The sequence below is a fragment of the Balaenoptera ricei genome, chromosome X (genome assembly GCF_028023285.1).
Source record: "Balaenoptera ricei isolate mBalRic1 chromosome X, mBalRic1.hap2, whole genome shotgun sequence".
NCBI lineage: Eukaryota > Metazoa > Chordata > Mammalia > Artiodactyla > Balaenopteridae > Balaenoptera > Balaenoptera ricei.
Window position 1 is genome coordinate 11,145,910 of NC_082660.1, and position 24,048 is coordinate 11,169,957.

The 24,048-nt window shown below is 44.8% G+C and overlaps 1 protein-coding gene and 1 long non-coding RNA gene across 9 annotated transcripts in view; one reads left to right on the forward strand and one right to left on the reverse strand.

Moving 5' to 3' along the window:
- Positions 1 to 8,521: 8,521 nt before the first annotated feature.
- Positions 8,522 to 24,048, reverse strand: part of GPM6B (glycoprotein M6B) — a 150,610-nt gene continuing 135,083 nt past the window's right edge. For 3 of the 4 annotated variants that reach the window (XM_059909932.1, XM_059909934.1, XM_059909931.1), the window contains 6 exons: positions 20,796 to 20,982; positions 19,027 to 19,183; positions 16,333 to 16,504; positions 14,316 to 14,389; positions 13,416 to 13,481; positions 8,522 to 12,193 (listed from right to left, as the gene is read on the reverse strand). In XM_059909932.1, the coding sequence (XP_059765915.1) occupies positions 12,113 to 12,193; positions 13,416 to 13,481; positions 14,316 to 14,389; positions 16,333 to 16,504; positions 19,027 to 19,183; positions 20,796 to 20,982 (737 nt within the window). In that variant the 3' untranslated portion in view covers positions 8,522 to 12,112. The remainder of the gene's footprint in view (positions 12,194 to 13,415; positions 13,482 to 14,315; positions 14,390 to 16,332; positions 16,505 to 19,026; positions 19,184 to 20,795; positions 20,983 to 24,048) is intronic. The other variant, XM_059909933.1, reaches the window with a different exon arrangement.
- On the forward strand, positions 11,676 to 22,971 carry LOC132356835 (uncharacterized). Of its 5 annotated transcripts, none has more exons than XR_009500121.1 (7): positions 11,676 to 11,796; positions 13,216 to 13,285; positions 13,572 to 13,952; positions 14,042 to 15,107; positions 15,604 to 15,764; positions 19,746 to 19,968; positions 20,715 to 22,971. It is a non-coding gene; the product is annotated as an uncharacterized LOC132356835 (long non-coding RNA). The 5 variants fall into 5 exon arrangements; XR_009500124.1 differs by having other exon boundaries at positions 13,572 to 13,722; XR_009500122.1 differs by having other exon boundaries at positions 13,572 to 15,154; positions 15,680 to 15,764.

The following is a 24,048-nucleotide window of genomic DNA, read 5'->3' on the forward strand; positions in this document are numbered from 1 at the left end:
ATTCATTGCCTAATTGCTCTGGCTAGGTCTTCAAGTACTATGTTGAATAAAGTGGCGAAGAGTACACATCCTTATCTTGTTCCTGATCTTAGAGGAACAGCTTTCAGCTTCTCACTGTTGAGAATGATGGTACCTGTGGGCTTGTCTGTCATATGTAGCTTTTATTATGTTGTGGCACATTCCCTCTATACTCAGTTTGTCGAGAGTTTTTTTTATCATGAAAGGATGTGGAATTGTGTCATCTAATGTGACAGTCATGTTATTTTTATCCTTCATTTTGTTAAGGTAGTGTTTTGCATTGATTGACCTGCCCATTTTGAACCATCCTTGCATCCCTAGACTAAATCTCATTTGATCATGGTGTGTGATCTTTTTAAAGTCCTCTTGAATTCTGTTTGCTAATGTTTTGTTGAGGATTTTTGCATCTATGTTCATCAAGCGTATTGACCTGTAATTTTCTTACAGTGTCTTTGTCTGATTTGTGTCTTGGGTTAATGCTAGACTTATAAAATGAGTTTGGAAGTGTTCCCTCCTCTTCTATTTTTTAGAGGAATTTGAGAAGAATTGGAGTTAACTCTTTAAATGTTTAGTAGAATTCACCAGTGAATCCGTCTGATCTTTTTTTTGTTGGGAGATTTCTGATTACTGATTCAGTCTCCTTACTAGTAATTGGTATCTCCAAATTTTCTATTTCTTCATGATCCAGTCTTGGAAGGTTGTATGTTTCTAGGAATTTATCCATTTCTGCTAGGTTGTCCAGTCTGTTGGCATTTAATTGTTCACTGCCATCTCTTATGATCCTGTGTATTTGTGTGGTGTCAGTTGTAATGTCTCCTCTTTCATTTATAATTCTTGAGTCCTCTCTTTTTTTTGGCTTGTCAGTTTTGTTTTTAAAAACCAGTTCTTAGTTTCATTGGTCTTTTCTATTGTCTTTTTAGTTTCTATTTCATTTATTTGCACTCTGATCTTTATTTTCTTCCTTTTGCTAACTTTGGGCTTAGTTCTTTTTCTAGTTCCTTGAGGTGTAAAGTTAGGTTGGGTATTTGACATCTTTCTCGTTTCTTAATGTAGACGTTTATTGCTCTGAACTGCCCTACTAGAATTGCTTTTGCTGCATCCCATAAGTTTTGGTATATTGTGTTTCCATTTTCATTTGTCTCAAGAAGCTTTTTGATTTCTCTTGCTTTATTTTTCAATCCATATGTTGTTCAGGAGCATGTTGTTTAATTTTCATGTATTTTTGAATTTTCCAGTTTTCTTCTCATAATCCATTTTTAGTGTCATACCATCGTAGTTGGAAAAGATGCTTGGTATATGATTTCAGTCCTCTTAAATTGGTTAAGACTTGTGTTGTGGCCTAACATATGACCTGTTCTAGAGACTATTTCACGTATGCTTGAGAAGAATGTGTATTTTGCTCCTGTTGGATGGAATGTTCTCTAAATATCTATTAAGTCCATTTGGTCCAACATGTTATTTCATCCAGTGTTTCCTTACTGACTTTCTGTCTGGATTATGTATCCATTGTTGAAAGTGGGGTATTGAAGCCCCCTATTGTTATTGTATTGCGATCCAATTCTCCCTTCAGGTCTGTGTGTGTGTATATATATATATATATGTGTGTGTGTGTATATATATGTATGTATGTAGTTAATATATATATAATACATGTTTTTTGGCTGCACCATGCGGCTTATGGGATCTTAGGACCCCAACCAGGTACGGAACCTGGGCCTTCAGCAGTGGAAGCACCACGTCCTAACCATTGGACCACCAGGGAATTCCCTAATCTGTTGATATTTGCTTTATATATTTAGGTGCTCTTATGTTGGGTACATAAATATTTACAAATGTTATATTCTTTTGGTGAACTGACCTCTATATCATTACATAATGACCTTCTTTGTCTATTGTTACAGTCTTTGGCTTAAAGTCTACTTTATCCAATAAAAGTATAGCTACCTCTGCTTTCCTTTGGCTTCTATTTGCATGGAATATTTTTTTCCCTCCCTTCACTTCTTAATTTTATTTTTTAATATTTATTTATTTGGCTGCACCGGGTCTTAGTTGTGGCACACGGGATCTTCATTGCTGTGTGCGGGATCTTTGTTGTGGCATGAGGGATCTTTAGTTGCAGCATATCGGATCTAGTTCCCTGACCAGGGATCGAACCCAGGCCCCCTGCATTGAGAGCATGGAGTCTTAACCACTGGACCACCAGGGAAGTCCCTACCTCCCTTCCCTTTTAAAAAAAATTTTTCAGTATTACTGCATTTTTTTTTTTTTTTGGTCTCATTTATGGATGTTCCTTTGTTGTGGCGGCAGCGAGGGGAGAAAAGGGAAACTTTCTTCATGCATGCACAAAGGGTGTGATATTGACTGAAGATGATGGCGAAAATTTCTCAATGTACTTGCACTGGCTGAGGCTGGCCTACGGTGAAACTTGGAAACGAATTCCAGTCCCCGGAACCAGCCAAGCATGGGCCAGGACGCATGTTGGGGAGGGAGGAATCTGCCCCCTCCCTGGCAGTCAGACCCTGCCAAGGGACATTGGAAAAAAATATTTCCAGGGCGCCAGTCCACAGTCTGCGGCCCTGAGCGGAGAAATGTGCACCGTGAGGATCGGGTCCGGCCACGAGCATCCGCCCTGCCATCCCAATGCGTCCTGCTCACTCAACTGCTGGTTGTCTCTTCCCTTTACTTTCAATCTGCTTTGTCCTTAAAGCTAAAGTGAGTCTCTTTTGGGCAGCATATTTGTGGCTCATGGTTTTTTTTTATCCATTCAGCCAGTGTCTTTTTTTTTTTAATTGAAGTAGAGTTAATTTACAATGTTGTGTTAGTTTCAAGTGTACAGAAAAGTGATTCATTTCACTCTGTGTTTTTTAATCTGAGAACTGAGTCTGTTTACATTTAAAGTAATTATGGATAGGTATGGACTTACTTTTGCCATTTTATTGTTTTCTGATTGTTTTGTAATTCCTTTGTTTTTTCCTCTCTCGTTTTCTTCCTTTGTGATTTGATGATGTTCTGTAGTGTTATGCTTAGATTTATTTTGTGTATCTGTTATAGGTTTTTGCTTTGTGGTTACCCTGGGAATTACATAAAACATATTTATAACAGTCTATTTTAAGCTGATAACTTAATTTTGAACATATACAAAAGCTCTACATTTATACACTCCCTCCATTTTGTTTTTGATGTCAGAATTTATATCTTTCTTACATCATGTATCCATTAACAAATTATTATATAGTTATTTTCAACCCTTTTGTCTTTTAACCTTAATGCTAGAGTTACAAGTGATTTACCCACCACTATAACAACATTAGAGTATTTTGAATTTAACTATATATTTACCTTTACCAGTGAGTTTTATATCAATACTTTGATATGTTTTCCCATCACTAATTAGCATCTTTTCATTTTAGCTTGAAGAACTTCCTTTAACATTTCTTGTAAGACTGCTCTGGTGGTGATGAACTCCCTTCAGCCTTTGCTTGTCTGGAAAACTCTCTCTCTTTCAGTTGTGAAGCACAGCTTTGCTGGGTATAGTATCCTTGATTGGAAATTTTTCTCTTTGAGCAGTTTGAATATGTCATTTCATTCTCTTCTGGCCTGCACAGTTGCTGCTGATAGTCTTATGAGTATTCCCTTACATGTAACAAGTTGTTTTTCTCTTGCTGTTTTTCAGATTCTTGTCTTTAGCTTTTGACAATTCAAAATTAATGTGTCTCTGTGTGTGTCTCTTTGGATTCATCTTTTTTTGAACTCTCTGGACTTTGCGGATCTGGATGTTTCTTTCCCCATGTTAGGGAAGTTTTCAGCCATTATTTCTTTCAATAAACTTCCTGCCCCTTTCTCATCTCCGTCATTGACCTCTATAATGTGTATAATTGGCTCACTTGATGGTGTCCTGTAAGTCCCTTAAGTTATCTTCGTTCTTTTTCATTCTTTTTTCTATTTGCTCCTCTGACTGGATAAATGCCAGTGACCTGTCTCCAAGTTTGCTTATCCTTTGGTTTAATCTAGTCTGCCGTTGAGGCCCTCTGTTGAATTTTTCAGTAATTGTATTCTTCAGCCATGTGATGTGTTTGGTGCTTTTAGGTATTTGTTGAAATTCTCACTTTGTTCATGCATTGTTCTCCCGACCTCGGTGAGCATCTGTATGACTGTTACTTTGAACTCTCAGGTAAGTCGCTTATTTCCATTTCATTAAGGTCTGTTTCTGGAGTTTTATCTTGATCTTTTGTTTGGAATATAGTCCATTGTTTCTTCATTTTCCTTGACTGTCTGTGCATTAGATAAAACAGCCACCTCTCCCAGGCTTGACAGAGTGGTCTCATGCAGGAGATGAACTTTATTGATCAGCCCAGCCCAAGCTTTTGGTTGCATCTCAAACCTTTGTAACAATCCAAGCTGCCTTCTTTGTTCTTGGTGCTTCTTGGTAGTTGAGGGTGTGTTAAGACTGGTCAGTGTCCCAGTGGGGAGGATCACAGTCAGCACCTAGATGCAGGTTGATTGGAAGCTGAACCCTCAGATGGCAGCTGGGGAAGTGTGTAGTTAGGCCCTTTTGGCGTAATCTGGGAGATAGGGGTTTTTGCCTGCTCCCTCCGCACTTGGCCTGGGTGTATAGCTGCAGGGGGTGCTCCTGTGCCTGTTAAGAAGTGTTGCTTTGTTTGCTACAGTCCTGTAGGACTTGTAAATGCAAGCCCTATTGGGCATCAGAGCCAGACAATCTGGGTATCTGTCCCTCGGGCGGCAGCTGCTGAAGCTGGAGCACAGCTGTGTGTACCAGCTCCTTCCTGGGAGATACTGGTGATTTGGAGCAGGCTAGAGGGGGTAGGCGGAGGAGGTGTCCAGTGGCTTTCTTGGTCTCTGGGGAGGATGGCAGTCAGCCTCTAGATGTGTGCTAAATAAGCCTGGCTGTCAGGCAACAGCTTTTAATACCTGCAAATAGACCCTTTTTAGGGAAAGACTAGGAGTTGGTGAGTCCTCTAGAGCTGGCTAAGAACTCTGTTATAGTCTTGTGGGTTTCTTGGACACAAGTCCCAAAACTAGGTGTTTGGCGGGGGGGTGGGGCATTTCTTAGGTGGAAGTCTTAAAAGTTGGGGTGCTGGGGTGCTAGATGTGGGGTCCAAACCCTTTGCTCTTCAGGGAGCACTTTGGAGTTGGGGGTGCCCACCTGAGTGTATGGTGGGTGGTGTGCCAGAGTTAGGGTTTATGGTGAGAGTATGTCTGAGCCTTTCCTGCCTGTTTTGATGTGGGTATTTTCTTGTTTGCTAGATGTGTAAGAGTAGCTCAGCTAGTTTTCTTTCTTTCTTTCAGAAAAACTTGCTCTGTGTGCGGTGGTATATTCGGTGTGTCCATGGGAGGAGGGGGAGTTCAGCAGCCTCCTAGGTCACTGTCTTAGACCTAAACCCTCAGATAACTTTTTTTTTTTTTAATGTATTTATTTTTGGCTGCATTGGGTCTTCGTTGCTGCCGGCAGGTTTTCTCTAGTTGTGGCGAGCAGGGGCTACTCTTCTTTGTGGCCTGTGGGCTTGTCATTGTGGTGGCTTCTCTTGTTGTGGAGCACGGGCTCTAGGTGCACGGGCTTCAGTAGTTGTGGCTCACGGGCTCTAGAGCGCAGGCTCAGTAGTTGTGGCTCATGGGCTTAGTTGCTCCGCGGCATGTGGGATCTTCCCGGACCAGGGCTCAAACGTGTGTCCCCTGCATTGGCAGGCGGATTCTTAACCACTGCGCCACCAGGGAAGCCCTTCTCAGATAACTTTTTAACACTTTCTAGTATTACTCACTTTTCCCCCCAGCTTATATTTTCAAAGCCCTTGTCTAAATAATTTATTGTTTTCTTTCAGTTTTCTAGCTTGGGGTTTCGTAGCTTCATTTTGTTTTTCTGTCAGTCAACTTAAATTCTAAGTAGTAGTATTTTTTTTTTTTTAATTTTTATTAGAGCATAGTTGATTTACAATGTTGTTAGTTTCAGGTATACAGCAAAGTGAATCAGTTATACATATACATATATCCACTGGTTTTTTTTCTTTTAGATTCTTTTCCCAGATAGGCCATTACAGAGTATTGAGTAGAGTTCCCTGTGCTATACAGTAGGTCCTTATTAGTTACCTATTTTATGTATAGTAGTGTGTATCTGTTAATCCCAAGCTCCTAATTTATCCCTCCCCCCAACCTTTCCCCTTAGAAGACAAACTTACAGTCACCAATCTCTGTGACTCTACTTCTGTTTCGTAAATAAGTTCATTGGTACCCTTTGTTTTTAGATTCCACATATAAGCCTAAGTAGTCATCTTAACACTCCATATGAGGTTAGAGTCTGTTTAAAGAAAGGTAAGTCATCTCTTTATGTAGCATTTCAGATGGCTGTATCATCTCGGATGCCTGTGAATACAGCTTTTGAAATGGGAGCCACTCCCCTGCAGGCTGCCTGCTCCTGCCTCTGCAAGACCCCCTGAACGGAGTCTGTTTAAGTCTTCCCCAGGTAGGTACGATAACGTTTAAATATCAAAACAGGAAGATTGAGGGGCAGTTTAGACAAAGAACGTTCTTTGCCAAACCTGACTGACCTCTATTTGTATTTTTCTTTCCTTAAAACTTTCTGTAGTTTTACTCATCCTAATACGCATTTTGAAAACTTACCTTAAATCTGTAATTTTTCACAAACTCCCAAGAATAAATTAGCACTAGCTGGCAAAAGCTGACACCATTTAGGAAAAGATAAGTAATAACAAAGCGGATCGCCTCTTTTAAATCTTAATACAGGCAGGCCTCATTTTATTGTGCTTTGCTTTGTTGCGTGTCACAGATACTATGATTTTTACAAATTGAAGGTCTGTGGCAAGCCTGTGTCGAGCAAATCTGTTGGTGCTAATTTTCCAACGGGCATTTGCTCACATTGTGTATCTGTGTCACATTTTGGTAAGTCTAACAATATTTCAAACCCTCCACTAGCAAAAAGATTTTACCACTCGCTGAAGTCTCAGATGATGGATAGCATTTTCGGCAATGAAGTCTCTTTTAATTAAGGTATGTATATTGTTTTTTGAGACATAATGTTACGCACATGCTAATAGACTACACAGTATAGTGTAAACCTCACTTTTATATGCACTGGGAAACCAAAAAATTCATGTTACTCTGTGATAGTCGCTGTATTGCAGTGGTCTGGAACTGAACCCAGAGCGTCTGAGGTTTGCCTGGATTAGGACTATAATAGTATTAGAAAGCCCTAAAAGGACTTTTTTCAAAACTGTTATTGTGGAAACTTCGGTCGTCACTTTTTAATGAACTTAAAGTATTTTGCTTGTTGGTGTTTACATGAGTAGGTCTCTCCTACATAATTCTGACTTGATTTTCATTTCTGAAACATCAAGTTGCACAAGGTATAACTAGAGAAATGGAAAAGTCTCTACTTCACCCTCTGGGGGTTGCTATATTTTGTGGCAGGATTGCTGTCAGTAATTAAGATAGTGCATGTGATCTTCTGTAACTTCATAACTGCACACAATGCCCCATAAACAGAAGGTATTAAGCAGTGTGCCCAACAGCGTACTGCTTGGGCTCCTGATGGTTCTCCTGCTGAGCGTGAATGAAGGGCGATGAGCCGGAGGCAGCCCCTCAGTTAGAAACGTCAGTGTGTCAATAGTGACAAAAGCCGGAGCCCCTCAGTTAGAAACGTCAGTGTGTCAGTAGTGACAAAAGCCGGTCGTTACTAAGAAAGGTCAGCTGCAAAAAGTCCAAATGACAGGTAAGTAAGTAAAGAGATGATAAACTGAAATACTAAGTAAGAAATTTAGCTCTGTTGCTTTAGCGAATGGCTGTTTGACCTAAATAGTTGTTCTCTCAGTAGAGTTTTTTAATTGAAGAAGTACAGTTGATCTACAGTGCTGTGTTTCAGGTGTACAGCAAACTGATTTAGTTATACATATCTATCTATGTATATGTACTCTTCTTCAGACTCTTTCCCCTTACAGTTTATTACAAAATAGTGAGTAGAGTTCCCTGTGCTGTCCACAGGAGGACCCTGCTGTTGAGTAGACGTCTATATCTTGGGTTTGCAAAACAGCCAGTGGGACACGGACCTTTATGAAGGTTCCTCATTGTTTCCACTTTCGCCAAACTTACTTACTTAAAGCTTGGTGTTAATCCCATAACCAAGTAGGACGCTAGTCAGAAAAATTATATACTAACTAACTAAAGTGTTAGTGGCACTGAATGTAAAATACAGCCCAGTTGGGTTACGGTGGTTTCTCCAATTGCTCTTGCTTTAAAAGAGGTTTCCGTCAGAAATGAAGCATGTAGCAGTTAGAAACTTGATCTCCATTACAAAGGTGGAATCTTGATTATGCACACTGTTTAAAAATGACACCATACCGAGGACAGAGGAGGACAGTATTTATGTATGGTAAAAAGGCAAGTGAACGAAGCTATAATTTTTATTTCATTTCTCTTAATACATCCACAGCTATTGCCACCTAAATAGATCTTTAAAATAAGCATACACAAGTACTGACTATTATCTACAAATATTTATTGTAACACTTGAATAGAACTACAGGAAGCCCTTGGCACTGATAGAAAATATTGATTCACTGTTAGGTTACAAAAATGTATACATAGCAAAATTTAATGCTCTTTACATAAAAAATATTAGACTACTTAAACAAAACTTTCAAAAATTCCTGGTAATGGCTACCAGAATTAGAAAAGTAAAATTAGGCTTTAGACACTGCCTCTTCTAGAACACTGGACTCAAAACAGCACCTCCACTGCTGGAAAGAATATTTAAGTCTGTCATGCAACAGGAAAACAAAACAAAACACCAAGCTATTCTGGAACAACTGTTCTACACAGAAGAGAATGTCTCCCCATAAAAAAGAAAAAAAAAAAAAAGTTAAGATCCCAATAGGCATTTTTTTAGGCATTAACACCACCAACAGAAAGAATCCAAATGAACTATTATACTTGATGTTCAATTTTAATAGCATCTGCTAAAGGTATATGCTTCCTTTCATTTTAACACATTTCTGCACATGGATATGTTTTAAAAATCCAGGAAACAGCCAAACCACAAGTTAATTCTTAACATGAATATACATAGTTAACCCTATATTATGCAGCCCCCTTTAAAAAGCACTGATGCACCCAACAGTTATATGTATCATTTCATAAAGAACAACACAAAGTTTACCATCACTAATACTCGATACCTATAGTCACTTAATGTTCTGAAACACAATGATTTAGAAGGCAAGTTTCTTTCGAAGATGGCTTAAAACGCAAGCAGTTGGTTTTTGTTGTTGTTGTTGTTTTTGTGGGGTTTTTTTGGTTTTGTTTTTTGCTGAACATTGAACTTTATTATTCCAGGAAACTAAGATTTAGATAAGAAAAAGTGAAATAAATACCAACCCTAATTGAAATTACTTCAGTATTCAAGTCTATAAAAGTAGGAGGTCTGTGGTCTGTTGGTAATTCGGTTTTAGATAGTCGGTATGAAACTGTAAACTCGCTATTCAGGCCATGTAAAAACGGTTTTGAGTGGTGGTCATTTTAATAAGGTAACACTTCTCCATTAAGAAAAACATTTGCGTTACAAAATTCTATGAAGGATTTGGGGTTGCCTGGTGTAAGTTCTTAGAAATTTAAAGCAAATAAATACTCATTAAGGCAGAGCTGACATTTCTCAAGAAGAATGAGGACAACTGGGTCACTTTATTAAAATGAAATCTGTTATAAAATTGATTCTGGAAAGTTTGTCAGTTGAAATCCAGCTTCTTCCATGGTCGGTGTAGCAGAATTAATTATTATAATGGGCTCATTTTAACATTCTTGGGAAAAGAAGATTTCTGATTGGATCAGGAAATTAATATGTCCCGCAGGCGGGGAGGTCAGCTATTTTTTAAAAAAAAGGTCAATTGTAAGAATCACTTTATCTTTGAGCCCCAGCTTCATAAATGTCAGCTGTCTGTCAGAAATGGAACTTCACGTCAATTCCACTTTACCTCCTATTTTAGATACACTGATCTGAGAACGGATGGCCTAAGTGAATCTGTGGTCACACCCCCTGATGCTGGTATGGCATGGTCCCTATCAAGATGATAGACAGATAGATAGATAGATAGATAGATAGATAGGCTGTGAGAATACATCATACCCCTGTCTGGCTTGGTAGGATTGTGAACATGCCAGAGATTTTCAAACGGATGAACACTCATTTTGTCAAAGTGTTGCCTTTTAAAATGGCTCCCATGAAACCTCCGATATCTGTTCTAAAGAAAAAAGATTTACCTACTGGAAGGTTTTCCTAGAAATACATCCCAGCAGCTTGAGACAGACAGTGAAGTGTTTTTGTTTGGACTTCTACATGAGTTTGTTTGGTGGGGTACACATCTGTACTGCAGAGCAGCTGTCTGATGACTTGTCAGAGCTGTAAATTCGTCGGCTGAGACCCTCTGGCAAACATTTATGTGTAAGAATTGAGTTGTTCTTTTGACCGAGACTGGATATCTTGCAGTTCCTGTTCTTCCTTTGCTTTGATATCCTGGTAAGCCTGCATTTTGCTTGCATCCTTTAAGTAAGCCCAGTTAGAAGACAGTATCATGAGGAAGTGGATCTGGAAAAGAAGGGTGAGCATGATGGCTAGTGAGCATGGGCGAAGGCAAAGCGAGCTGCGAGGTAGATTAGACGCTCTGTACTGGAAAAAGGGAGAGGCGGTTATTCCGTATTAATACTCCTTCTGCTCTCAGAGGCGTCGGAGGCTGAGCGCATGCTCTGCTAAGACGCTTCATGTTAAGAGGCTGAAGGAAAGTTAGTACACACACAAACATAATGAGCTGGGAAAAAATGGCCAAAGTTACTGTTAAGAAAAGGCAAAAGTGAAATACGACAGGGTGCTTTTTAACCATTTTGAGGGGAACGTTAAGGCAGAAATTCAGAAACACGCTGTGTGGTTATTTTAGGATCAGTGTTGTGCAAAGACCTTGCTTTCCTAGCTATCTGTGGATAAAAATAATTCCCCCAAAGGCCTGAAAGTGTGAACGATGTTTATTTTGAGTAAATAATAATATAAAACTACATATTATTTAACATGTAAAAATGAAGAACTATAAGCAAAGCATGCAGTCTCTGTGTTAACACATTGTTGGTGGTGAAACTACAGTTTTCACTTCGTACCTGCCATGATTTCATTTCACAAAACGTCAGCATCTTTAGTACCATTCTTGACAGTTGATGTGGCAGACACTTCTTCCTTTCCCACTTATTTTCCTCATCTTTCCCGCAACACCTACATCTCAAGTTCCTTATATTATTTCCTTCTCGACATATTTGAGACTTTCCGATCCAAGCACAATTACTCTCCCCATTAAAATCTTACGTGCAGTTTGAGAAGTGGCTATGAGGAATCAGTTACTACTCACCCAAACCCAACACTTTGAGGTTATCAGTCAATTCTGGGGGCTCTGAAAGGAATGATGGTGTTGTGTGAAAATGAAACTACATATAAATCCTCTTTTCAGAGATAACAAATGGGCTCTTTTTCTTCAAGTTTTCGTCGGCTTATTTGAGGGGCATTTATTTGGTAGTGAGCCCTGTAATCGTAAAGAAACTGTTGTAATCAAATTTAAAATAATGTTGTAATCAAACTCAGGCTCTATTTGTAAAATATTTTCCAGGGTCTGACAAGATCAAGTCCAGATGAAAACGGTTCTCCTCCATTTCATCTTCAGCGCTTGTTTTCATCACTGAAATTGGTTATCAAACAAGCAAAAATAACGGAAAATGCAGGTATTCCAAAGTTTTAATACTTAAACTTTGAGCAGTAGTACCTCTCAGTTCAGTTTTGCAGTGGCTGCTCACCCATGTCAGTCAGTACATAACTGAATCCTTTCCAAAAGGTGGAAATAGCCAGATCTCATTATTTTGTAGTTCATGTACGGTAAGTCATTTCACTAATCTACCATGCACAATGAGTTGACTAAAGCGATTTACAAATTACTATAACAAAACTGCAGAAACCTAGGCTCTGCTTTAGTCTGGGGGTCAGTGATACTTCATGCTACCAAGTATAGCTCTCTAAAGCTCGTTATTGGCCTTATGCAATTTAGAACTTAGTGCAGCAATCTTCCCGACTCTTAAACTTCAAAACCGCATAGTTATATGTAGTAGCCATCATGTAGATCAGCTGGTGGAAGAGAACAGAACAGAACAGGACAGTAAGATACAGGCAATGAGGGCCGGCGCCCCGACGCTTCTAAACTCGGGTGGGATGAGCGCCAGCTCAGAGCCTACGGTGTGTTTCTTTTTTTCCCATTTATTTATACTCGCAAGAGAAGATTTTTTCAGAGCTGGCACACACAAAAGTTCATATTTGGCATTTCACGTATAAGTAAGTCAGTCCTCTGCTCTCCCCTCAATATGTTTATGAAAAAGACTGGATGTATTTAAAAAAATAACAAACAGAGAGAGCTGGGTGAGCAGCGTGAGAAAGATGAGGGTAAGAGCCCTGTTTCCCTTCGTTCTTTCCCACACTGCCCACTCAGCAGCTCTGCCTGCCTGTTGCTCAGCGAAGAGAACAGGTCAGCCCCACCCCTGTGAGGTAGCAGGTGGTTCTTTCCCGGATTGGAATGGGAAGGGATGACGTCAAGGTTGGAAAAACTGGGAAGGACTCATTTCCGAGCACGGGAGATTTCCCCCCTCCTCTCTACGAGTCTTAGATTTCTTGACACCACAAGCCCAGCCCTCTCAAGTGTTATACACACACAAACATACACCTGTGTGGTTGCAGCCTCCCTATTTGTGAATTTGCCTTCGTGCTAAAACTTCTCTGTAACTCCCAGGTCAGGACTCACTCATGGCACTGCCACGGCCATTCGGACATGCAGAGTGGGGGGAAAGCTGAGGCAACCAAGGCACCACTCTGCCTTCTTGTGGCAACTCTCAGGCTGTAACCAAGCGTCCTTTTCAGAATCTATTTGGTGCCATGTAGTTTGCATTTCTGTGGCTTCGCTCTTTACACGTTCCCTCACTGGCGGGCCGAAGGGCTGTCTAGTGTCCCTAAGTGCAGGAAGGCTGCGAGGGGCCTTACGGAGAAAACACGTGTGTTAAAAAACTTCATTCAGCTTTGCGTGTCAGTGCTGTTCATGAATCGGCAATATACCCTCAATAAGATGGCTTTAACCAGAAGCAAACTGATTCTTTCCACAGAATCCAAACTGCATCACCTACCGTGGATGCCAAGTCCACCACCTCGTACTTCCTGCAATCTAGACATGGGGTAAGTTTACACAGGGGAAACTGAACCAAGGTCGAGTCCCCGGCTTGTTGGCTGGAAGGCAAATCTGTTACTATAGTGACTGCAGGGGAGGGGGGGACTGCACTGGGCCCGTCCTGGGGCCTGTACTCACCAAGGCAATGACGGTGGCGCCAGCTCCGGCACAGGCCACGATGAACAGGTGATAGGACATGTAGAACTAGGAAAGAACAGGGCACCAACGTTAGCATTTGATGTGGAAGGAAATGGCCTCCACCGGTCCGGGCGCAGCTCCCTCTTTCTCCTCTAGGGCTGGGCACCTGCTGGAATCACCTGCGGCCCAGGCTGGACCCCCAGACCAGTTACATCGGAGTAGCAGGGGCTGGGCCCCGGCGTCAGGATAGGATAACTGCTCCAGCGTGCCTGCGCCCCGAGCCTGGACAGACACGGCGAGCAGCCAGGTAGGCGGGCGCTGCTGACCTCGGTCGCTCGCGGCTTCCAAAAGCACGTCAGGATTCTCTCGAATATGCAAGCTTCTGCACGTGCATTGGAGAATTTGCTTTTGTGAACAAACAGCTATAAACCACTGCCTAAAGACTATTCTAGGGCAGAGAGATTTTAAACCCTAGTGTGTCAGGACTTATGGCCAATTAAGGATGAACAAGAAACAGCAGCAACTCCGTCTGGAAACGTGAGCCCAAGTGCCAATGTATAAAAATTTGCTTGTATACAAATTCAGGGCCGTCTTCTCTATGACAATTTGCCTTGGTTCTGTGACAGGTGTCCTACTTTGAAAAGCTATCTGAAGGTGAGAGAGAAGAGTCTGCATGTATGTTCAGATCTGCAGGGCTGGGGTCACTCTCGAATTACTGCCGAGAGAGGAGGAGAAAGCGCTCTGCTGGCGCAGGCTCCTCGCTCAGCGGGCTGGGCCAGGGCCACGTTCTAGGTCAAGAACGGAGGCAGAGCGCCCGCTCTCTGTCCCTAGGAGAAGCCCTTCGCTCAGCCTCTGCTGCCCCGCGGTCAGGTAGGAGCCCGTGCAGGGGGCGGGGCTTACCTCACTGGTGTTGCAGATGTTCTCCAGGGCCGAGCCACACATTCTTCCTGGGAAAGCATTCCAAGGGATGATACCTGGGAAGCGAATCCCACCAGAAGCTTAGGGATTAGTACCGAGTCCAGCGCCCCTGCTCTCAGCGGGCCCCACCTCTTTCAGTGGCAGTTACAACACAATGACCGGCCACGTTCTTCAACAACCGATGTACCTGCTCCCTGTAGAACAAGCTCTTGGGAATAAAAAGTCCTATTTGGACAACAGGGCAAGAGCAAAGTCAACTAACTAGTCCATAAGGGAATTAGACAACTCAATTTTTTTCCCTACGAATTCTGCTTTGGTTAGTTGAGCTGATAGTCCTGAGCTCTAGTTCAACAGCTGCAGGACAACCCCCCTCACAGGCACTTCCTCCTCCTGAGGCCAAACAAGATCATCTCCCCCGGAATTTCATGGTCTGCGGCCTTACCCCTCAAGCTCTATTGTCGGTGGTCTGCCCCAAGATCCGTTCTGAAACGGGGAGGCTGTGCTCAGAAAGGTTCACGGCAATTCGACAGAGTGGTTATGTTCTAGAGTTTGGGTTTCCACGTTGTATGAATGTCTTTGCTTTTTCTATTCATTTTTGTTGTGTTTTACAAGTATCTCGGAAAGGCTTCTGGACTGAAGCTCCAATTGGAAACTTGGAAAACCACTGTCCTTCCGCACAGAGCGCGCAGCCCGTGGTGTCTCTCACTGTACCCAGCTCACCTCTGCAGGCACCTCGTCCGTTCGGCGGCTGCTCTTTCTGCCGTGAAGGCCTAGGTGTGTGCTTAAATATGACATGGGTCAAGTTCTCATTCTCCCAGGAGGTAAGGAAGGAGGATTTTAAAAATATACTCCTTATTCTTTCCATCTTTGCTGTGGACCAAACAGTAGGTCTTTTTGCTTCAGAGGAATGGGAAACAAAACCACTGGTTTCAAATACAGAAAATTTTAGAAAATGATTACTGATGACCAAACATTTGTAGAGAATATTTAAGAAGAGGGAAAATGATACATGCATCTAGATATTCACTTACAAATAGTTTAGAAATCAACTTTAGTCTCTGTTTTCAATCCATCCTAAAGAACAGCGTGGGTGAGCCTTTGGCTCTATCAGAAGAGATTAGTCCCATGGGCAATTTTAGGTGAGTTTCATATTATGGTTCAAGGTAAGATGCTGAGGAGAAGCCAGATAGGCAAAATAAGAAGCAAAAAAGCTCTGAAAGAACAATGATTTCCTCTTCACTTCTAATGAAAACTCTTCTTTTCCTCCTAGTTGTTTCTGCCAAGAACAGGATTTCCTACCATCCTGGCCAGAAGCACTACTGAAACTGCCTTCTCTCCCTCAACAGGGGAAGTCGGGTCTACAGTGCTGGACAGGAGGTGCCCTGGCCCCTTCTGTGGCTTGTCAAAACGAACCGACCTTAGCTGCCGAGGGTAAGGACCCACTCATTAGAATATATGTGTGAACAGGTTTTTTTTTCCCAACAGCTGGCTTTGCTAGAGTACCTTCTGATGACTTTAAAATACACCTGGGTTTTATGTTTTGTTTTTCAATATTAAAGCAATATGGTCATTTAAAAAAGACCTGATTTAAAGAGGTGAATGTGCAGAGTAGCTGGATTATACAGTGCATGCAATATTCTGGGTGGAAAATTGGATGGTACAAAACCGAAAAGAAGTTGAAGGAAAAATATATACTCTTTTTAGAGTGGATATCCACACATCTTTTTTGATTGAACTGCATTCTAAAAAAAGTTTCTTTTACTGTACACTGAACTAGCAAATGTAACAGTTTTGAATGACCCTTTTTAGGAACTAAGAGCCTAACTGATGTTTCCATCCAGAAAATGGAGCACACTGAGTGGAAGAGTATAATAATAAATAAACTCTTCCAATAGAATGGATGAAACCCAGCTGGATGCTTAGACGCCCATGTAATAATTAAGGCCCAGACACACGCACAAGAGGATACCAGTGAATCGAGGAGATGAAAAGGAAGTACCGTATTGCCGGATGTCCACACAGATCTGCTCCACCCCGGCTGTCCCGTTGGTCTGGGGGGACTTGATGACTTCACAGGTTGACCATATGTTGTAGAACATAAACACGGGCACCGCAGAGAAACCAAACACGCCCAGCCAGGCCACTCCCAGCACATAGGTGAGGAAGACGAACTAGGCCGAAAAGGAGAAAGAATCGTCACCGACCAGGGCAAAGCACCTCCCCCGGGAGGGAGGAATGATGACGCATTTCCCAGCTGATACCGAACCTGTGGGACGCGGTCAGAGCACCACCTGGACCACGGCAGTGACAAAGGAAGTCTTGGAACTTTGCGGGTCCCTCTTTTAGCAAGGACATGAGTGGCCACGAGAGGATCTCCCTCGTCCAAGGTCACAGAGCCAGTTGGTGACAGGGCCTCCTCCTACACACCAGTGCTGCGCTTACCAGGGGACAGTGGCTGGAGGCTTTCGCAGGCCACTGAATTATAACTCCGTACCAGCTTCCCAAATTCCCTTTCTTTTACGTAAGAGATGGGCCGCAGAACAGCCATTGCTACAGGAAGCCCTTTCTCCAAAGGAACTTGGCTAGTTTCATGAGCCTGTGAAATTACTAAAAAGCATTAGATGCTTGCACCTTTACTACGTTTCCACTAGCCGTGAACACAAGCTTAGTGCACAGTGGACCTGATAAAATGCTCATTTCCCTCTAGTTTTTTGTTCTGTTGTGTTTCTCAGCTTTAAGATCCACAGCAGCAGTGGCTGCGGGCAGGGGCTTCATCGTGCTGGCCCACGTGCTGCCGTGGGCGATTTCACCAGGAACAGGAGCGTATTGCTTTCCTTTCTTCCTGACCTGCTTGGACTAGCGCTTTTCAAAGAGCTTTGAAAAGGCTGTTTCAAACACGCTGTGGGTCTGATATTTCCAGAACGCGCACCCACGCGGCGCCCCAACGCCATGCAGCCTCCTCGGCTCGCCCCCTCCTCGCGCGCTCAACCCCCGAGCAGCCAACCCCGGAGCCCGCCTCGCCCGCGGGCTTTGCCTCTGTCCCCTCTTCTCCGCTCTCGCTCACCACGCGCCACGAGTCTCGCGCTCGGTCCCCTCGTGCTCGCCTCTCCTCCCTCGCTCTGCCCTGGGCGCGGTCCTGTCACAGCCCGCCTGGCTTTCGAGTCCATGCCCAGCGCGGCGGCCGAGGCCTCTCCTGCTCTGGCCCCGGTCTGCTCGCCCAGCAGCATCCTTTCGCTCCTCTGGGCTCCAGCCTCCCCTGCCAGCCAGGCCGCAGCCCCTCTTCTCCGGGCTGCTCTGCTCAGGCTGGGTCCTCCTCCTCCTCCACGCCGGGAGCCGCGGGGCCCCGGTGATTCTGCCCGCCGCCCTCCCTGGGCCCCCCGGCCCTGGGCACACAGCTCTGCTGCCGCTCGCGGGACCTGAGGGCCTGCCAGGAGCAGCTGCCAGGGACGCGTCCAGCCTTAACCTCAATGCGCACGCGTCCCGGCCCCTTCATACCCGGGCTCCCATCCAGGCACAAAGACGTAACCACACTCTCTGTGCCTCCCTTAAGGAGGATTTGTAGGAACACTGGGCGCTCCGTGTCTTTTCAGACAGGCTCTGCGTCCGTACCTCGTGACAGCAGAGAGCTCGGTCGGTGCCCCCCGGGGGCCGCGGCCCCGCAGCGAGGGTGCCTATCCTCCTCCTCCCTTCCGTGCCTTCCTCGGCCAGCCTGGGCTTTCCGCCTCCGTGTGAGCGCGTCTCCCTCCACTCCCCAACTGTTTCGTCACATCTGACCACTGGCTCAACCGCCAGCCCCCTGCTCGGCCCAGGCGCTTACGAGCTCCACTTCAGCGTGCCCCAAATCAATCTCCATAAGCGCCCCTTTCCCACCTCTCCCTCCAGCCCTGACTTTCCTTCTGTGAAACGGCACTTTCTAACCCTGCCTCTTAATGAGCCCCTTTTAAGCGCTGTCCTCCTCTAGGCCAGAGGTCAGCAAACATTGCCCGCAAAAGGCCGGAGAGGGGACGGGTCAGGCTCCGCAGGCCACCTGCGGTCACAGACGCTCCTCAGCGCCGCTGTTACAGCGTGACCGCAGCCGCCGTGTCAACGAAGGGCTGTGGCAGAAACTCTATTATGGCCCTCAAACCTGGAATTGCGTGGAGTTGCGTGTGTCCTAAGGTATTATTCCTTTGTTGTTTTCCCCAGCTCATAGGTGGATAAAAAGAGGCGGCGGGCCAGCTCTGGAGCCTGCTTAACCCCCCTCTTTAGGCTCTAAACTTCTGGAGGACAGTCCCCAGCGAGGTGCTTAGTAGGAAACATGCTTGGTCACCACTGCCAGAGGGATTCTGACCATTCGTCATAGTATGGGCGAGTCTGCGTGGCCACAAACCACATTCAAAGATAAATGAAGGAGAGCGGTGAGACGATAGGAAAACTATCTCCTTTCATAGTGGGGACTTTATATTTGAAAAATCTTCAATACCCTTGTTATCTGGACGTTGATAAGAGAAATGCTTGATTTCATCCTACCAGCCATAGATTTTAATTTCTCCTCAACATGTTGAGGGTTTTTTCATATTCCTGACTCTAAGCTGGAACGAACGCTCCTTCTGTCATGGACTCTGCACGTACTCTCAGTTAGCTTTTACCAAACAAAGAAACACATGGAGGTGTGGCTCTGGCTGGGTAGCAGTCATCAGAGATTCGTACTCACCATCCCACTGATGCACCGGCCGCAGGCGGTTGTTTTAAACTCCCCGTGCAGCTCTTTCACTGCGCTCGTGGTGTAGAAGCCTTCTGCCAACAGAATGATCCCGTACAAGAAGAAAAAGGACGCAATTCCATAGATGACATACTGCATCAGTTGTATTCTAGGAAAAGAAGAAGGTGCAAGTGGTTAACAGACGTTTTTGGCCTCTGGGCGGGGGGGGGGGGGGGGGCCGTGAGGGTGACATCACTTGCCCTGCTGATGGCTTCGGTGGGCTCATGGGGCATTGCAGGCAGGCATCCCTGCCCAGCCCACCGCAACCTGAGCCTTTCTTCCAAGGTGAGCAACCTTCCCAGACAAGGGAGAAGTTTCCTTTGCACAGGGGCCCAGTTGGAATCTTTTAATACTTAGGAGATTACTTATAAATGCAGACATTGACGAGTTAAAGTCACTCCTCCAAGGATACACACACAGCCAGCATTTAAACGCTGGTCCAGTGGACGACATGTTCCTTCCACCATATCAAAGTGCCTCCCAACCAGGCCTAGTGCTTAATGTTATTCTGATAAAACCCCTAAGTAAGCACCGAGGGCTGCTTTAGGGAGTAACGTGGGCTAAACGCTTTCTGCACAGACATTCTCATTACCCAAATGATAATGTATCAAGTAGATACAAAAAGTTAAGATACAAAAAGTTAATTCACATCTAATTTTGTCCTATGAAAGCCAACAGCGATGCAGCTGACAACCTTTGGCCGCGGGCTGGAACCACCTGGTGAGCTTTACAGACAACAGCTAACTGCATCCTATCCCCAGAGGTCATGACTTAATTAGCCTGGGGTGAGACATGGACATGGGGATTTTTTTAAAAGATTGCTGGAAGTTTGAGAGCCACTCCTCAAGATTACCAGCTAACTAAACTAACACACCTTCCCCAGGCTCAGTCATGGTGAGTATTTCTTGGTCTGTTTTGTACACGTTTGCCACTCAACGAGCCCACTGTCCTGCTTCCTCCTCCTCATAGCCTCCCCCACTGCTGCTCATTTCTCTGGAATCATTTGCTGAACAGATAAAGTTCCCTAAGGACTCTTCCCACAGGATCCCGTCATTGTTCCATAAAAATTCACTCGTGCCTTTTTCAAAAGTTTCTTCCAGTCACAAGATACCTAAAGACTGTCAAACCCTGGTAGTCAGGGAAGGAAAAAGAAAACACTGAAGGGCAAGGGGAAAATATACGAAGGAACTAAATTCATTGCTGCCGAGCATGAACGGTTAGCGAATCCACGCGTGGGAGTTGTTGCGACTCCAGAGAATGATTCCAGAGCGGGAAGGCTGAGGCTGAACCCCTAAAACGCCCCCTCTTCTGAACTGGAGGACACCCGGGGAGTTTTCTTCTGCTTGAAGAATGAATGTCCAAGTCCTGTTCCTGTAGACTTAGAGTTGGGCCGTTTTCTGTGACAACACTAGAGGGCGCCCGCTACTTGGGAACCACGATAACTCCTGGTGGGAGGACTGGCAGTATTGCCACCGTGCCCCTCGGCCACTGTGTGCAGAGGGTCCTATGTGTGCACCCTGGTGCGATCCCACCCCAGGTCCCAAACACCCACTGCACTCTTGGCCCTTTTTCCTTCTCTCCCGGACCTCTTCCTATCTGCCTCCAGGGAGCGTGAATGAAAAGCATCTATTTTCTCCCAGGTGAGCGCACTGCAGTCTTCCTGTGAACCCGCCCGCGGTGGTGGCACTTTCAATACATCTTCAAAGGAAGCAGGTACTTACACTTCGCTCAGCAGGGCGTGGTCACTGGTGTTGGTGGAGAAGTGTTGCTCGAGGATCGCCACGGTGCCCGCGAGAGCCACGTGCCCACAGCCGCAGAACAAGGCGACCCCGGAGAAGCAGAGGATGGTGGCCACCAGGGAGGCGTAGGGGACTCCGCCCAGACACTTGATGCAGCATTCGAAGCAGCCTGGACCCAGAGGGGAGAAAACGCCGCTGTTAAGGGCAAGACGCCTTCCGCCTTTGTGAAGGCCACACATTAACAGAGAAGACTCGACTCGTCCATCTTCCCGCGCATGCTCTATGGATAATAGCTCAGCGTCCCAAGGACCAGAGGGGGAGCTGTGGTCATCTCCCATTCTGTGGGTGAGGACTCGGGGGCTCCAAGAGGAAATGTGTAGCTTAACTTGCTCGGGGTGAGTGGCAGAGCAGCCAACTGACAAATAGTTAGGGAGTAAGGCACAATTCTACAAGTTCTTGATGGACCCGGGGTCAGGGTTAGGGGCCCCCTGCTCAAGTGACAACGAGCAGCAGTCATCCCACTCGCAATGTCAAAAGGCCTGCAGTGAGGCTGCGGTTCTATGAAGAAAAGAGACCGTCAAGTTCCCCCCAACCTCAGCCTTCTGGGGTTTCGGGTACCCATTTCTCTTGTTTCTGCAGCAGCCATTGGCTTTCCCCGAGCCTTTGACCTCCTGGGCAGCCAGAAGAGTCAAATGCAGTAATTACGCTATTGCTGTGGTCAGAAAAATATCAAGGGAATCATTTTGGAAAGGTGGTGGGCATGTTGGTCCCTAGAAGTACCAAGTCACCCAGATCCGCTCAAGTGGGTCCACTCAAGTTTCATTCATGTCAATATCAGAAATTAGCTCAACTTTTAAATAAAAATGTTCCCCTGGGCCAGGCAGCACAAGCAATTTAATCACAGCCCCCCACCCCCACCCCGGCTTCCACCTGCCGCCCTCCAACACAAACGTTCAGAGCAAGAAAGAACCCCGAACTGGTGGGTGACATTTAACTACTTGAAGAGGGAAAAGGAACAGAGGAGGGGGGAAAAAAAAAAAGACAAAATGAGCATCCATGAAGTGAAATGAAGGAGAGAGCCCCAGTTCACGCTTCAATCTTGAGAGGAATAAGACTTTCATTCATTTTTAAAATCAACGTTGACTTGAGATGTCCATAAAGACCTCCCCGGGGGCAGTCAGGTGACATGTTCAGTTTGGAGACATTTACGTTTCAGTAGAGCAGTGCTGGCCTCGGGATAATGTCAGTACCTCTCGTGACCTCCCATCCCTGTTTACATTATCCAGACCCTTAAGTAAATGGCTTGTCGGGGAAATCGAACTCTGAAAGCATTACGATGTTTAACAGCAATCCAGAGCAGTTCATGACTTCAGGGCAAGCACATTAAGGCTGCTAAATGTCTTTCACCCCAACGGTCTTTAACAGTAGACAGGGAATGACTACCACAGCGAGAAACACGAGCTAGGCTTTTCCATTTTGATGAGCGTCCCATTCTAAACTAGCATTTGCTTAAACCTACCCCAAGCGGTGACTATACACTCACTACCCGACCTCTCTTCAGTTCATTGGAAAATAAAAAGGTCGGGCCCGCATAAGAAAGTGTGCTTCCTTTCATTTCAAAAGGTGACCAGCTGTTTTCATGAAGACCAACCTCCCTGAAATGGACTGATGAAACTGCCTAAGATGGGACCCAGCACACAATACAGTTCAAGTGCACTAGCAAGTCAGTACCTTAAAGAGCTTTGGACACTTGAGATTTGTGAACGAGGATGACGGAGGTCAATCTTATTTTGTCCTATGACCTTCTAGGGGCTGAGGTGAGGCGAGAGGAATGCAACTAAAAGTCCAGATGCTCTCCAGGCTCCCAAACCGAGAGGAACTAAAATCCCTGGCCTTGATGTATTCCATTATATAAGACAGAAAATAGACCTCTTTTCTCTTGTGTTGTGTCATTCCCCACCTCCCCCATTCTCAGCCTCCATGATGAAGTTAGGAACAAGATGAACGCCTGCTTCCCTAGCTAACAAAGTTATATCTGGTCCTTACTGGATAGAGAAGTGTGGCCTTGAGACTGTGCTGTCCAATATGGCGGCCATTAGGCACATGTGGCTATTTAAATTATTCAAAATAAAATCAAATCTTCAGTTCCTCCATCGCATAAGCCACATTTCACATGCTCAGCAGCCGCGCGGGCTGGTGGCGACCATGTTGGACCGAACAGATATAGGACATTCCATCACTACAGAACACCGCTGTGGAAGGTCAATTTTGACTTGCCACAAATTCACCTTTCTGTGACATGAGCTGGGTTCTGAGTTTTACTTTAGGTTTCATTCACGCAGGACTTTGTGCTTGGCACTGGGAATACAAACAAAATAAAACGCCTCCTCTGCCTTCAAGGAGATCAGTTTAATGCTGCAGGCAGACGAGTAACAGAATTTCTATAGCACAGCGTGATGAGCGCCAAGACAGAGGCTGCTGGAGAGCCAGTGGATGGTGGGTGGGGGAAAAGAGAGAGACGGAAGGACAGGAGGAAATATAATTCAAATTGGAGAGGGGTCCGGAAAGGCTTTCTACAGAAGAACCTAGGATGCAGAATACGTAAACAGCTGACATGGGGACACTGGTATATAATCTGATAAAATTTGATAACAAACCCACATCCTTTCTCATCATCTGGAGTTAGGGCTAGGTGTTACAGCGTAACGCACTTGCCCTTTAACAATAGAACTCATCCTTCCAAATCCCCAGCTGCCACTTCAAAACAGTCTTTCATCCAAAGGGTTAGAGCATTCTGCTTCTTTCAAAGGAAATATCACAGCTGTTCCCTGGCTCAGAAAGACAAGTGGGGTTAGAAGAATGATGCTGTTCAGTCCCAAATTCACCACTAGATCAAGGCTAAAGTTTCCCTCCAATGTATCTCTCTCGTAGACTCCGTATACCCCATGCTGTGGGTCTAGTTTTAGAACAGCAGGGGAAACCAAGGACTCGAGAATTTGGGGGACCACTTCAGTGCATCATACTCTCTCAGCAGAAGCCCGCGCTCTTAGGTTTTCAGCAGATGATTTTATTTGCGAACATGGAACTCTGGCTCCTGTAGAACAGAAGTCACCATATTGGTCATCGTCATCCCACATGCACAGATAAAACTCTTACGGACCCTGCTGGCCACCGTGAGCAGAAAGAAGCTTGTGAAATATAACCTGGGAAACATTTATAGGAACTGATACAGCTG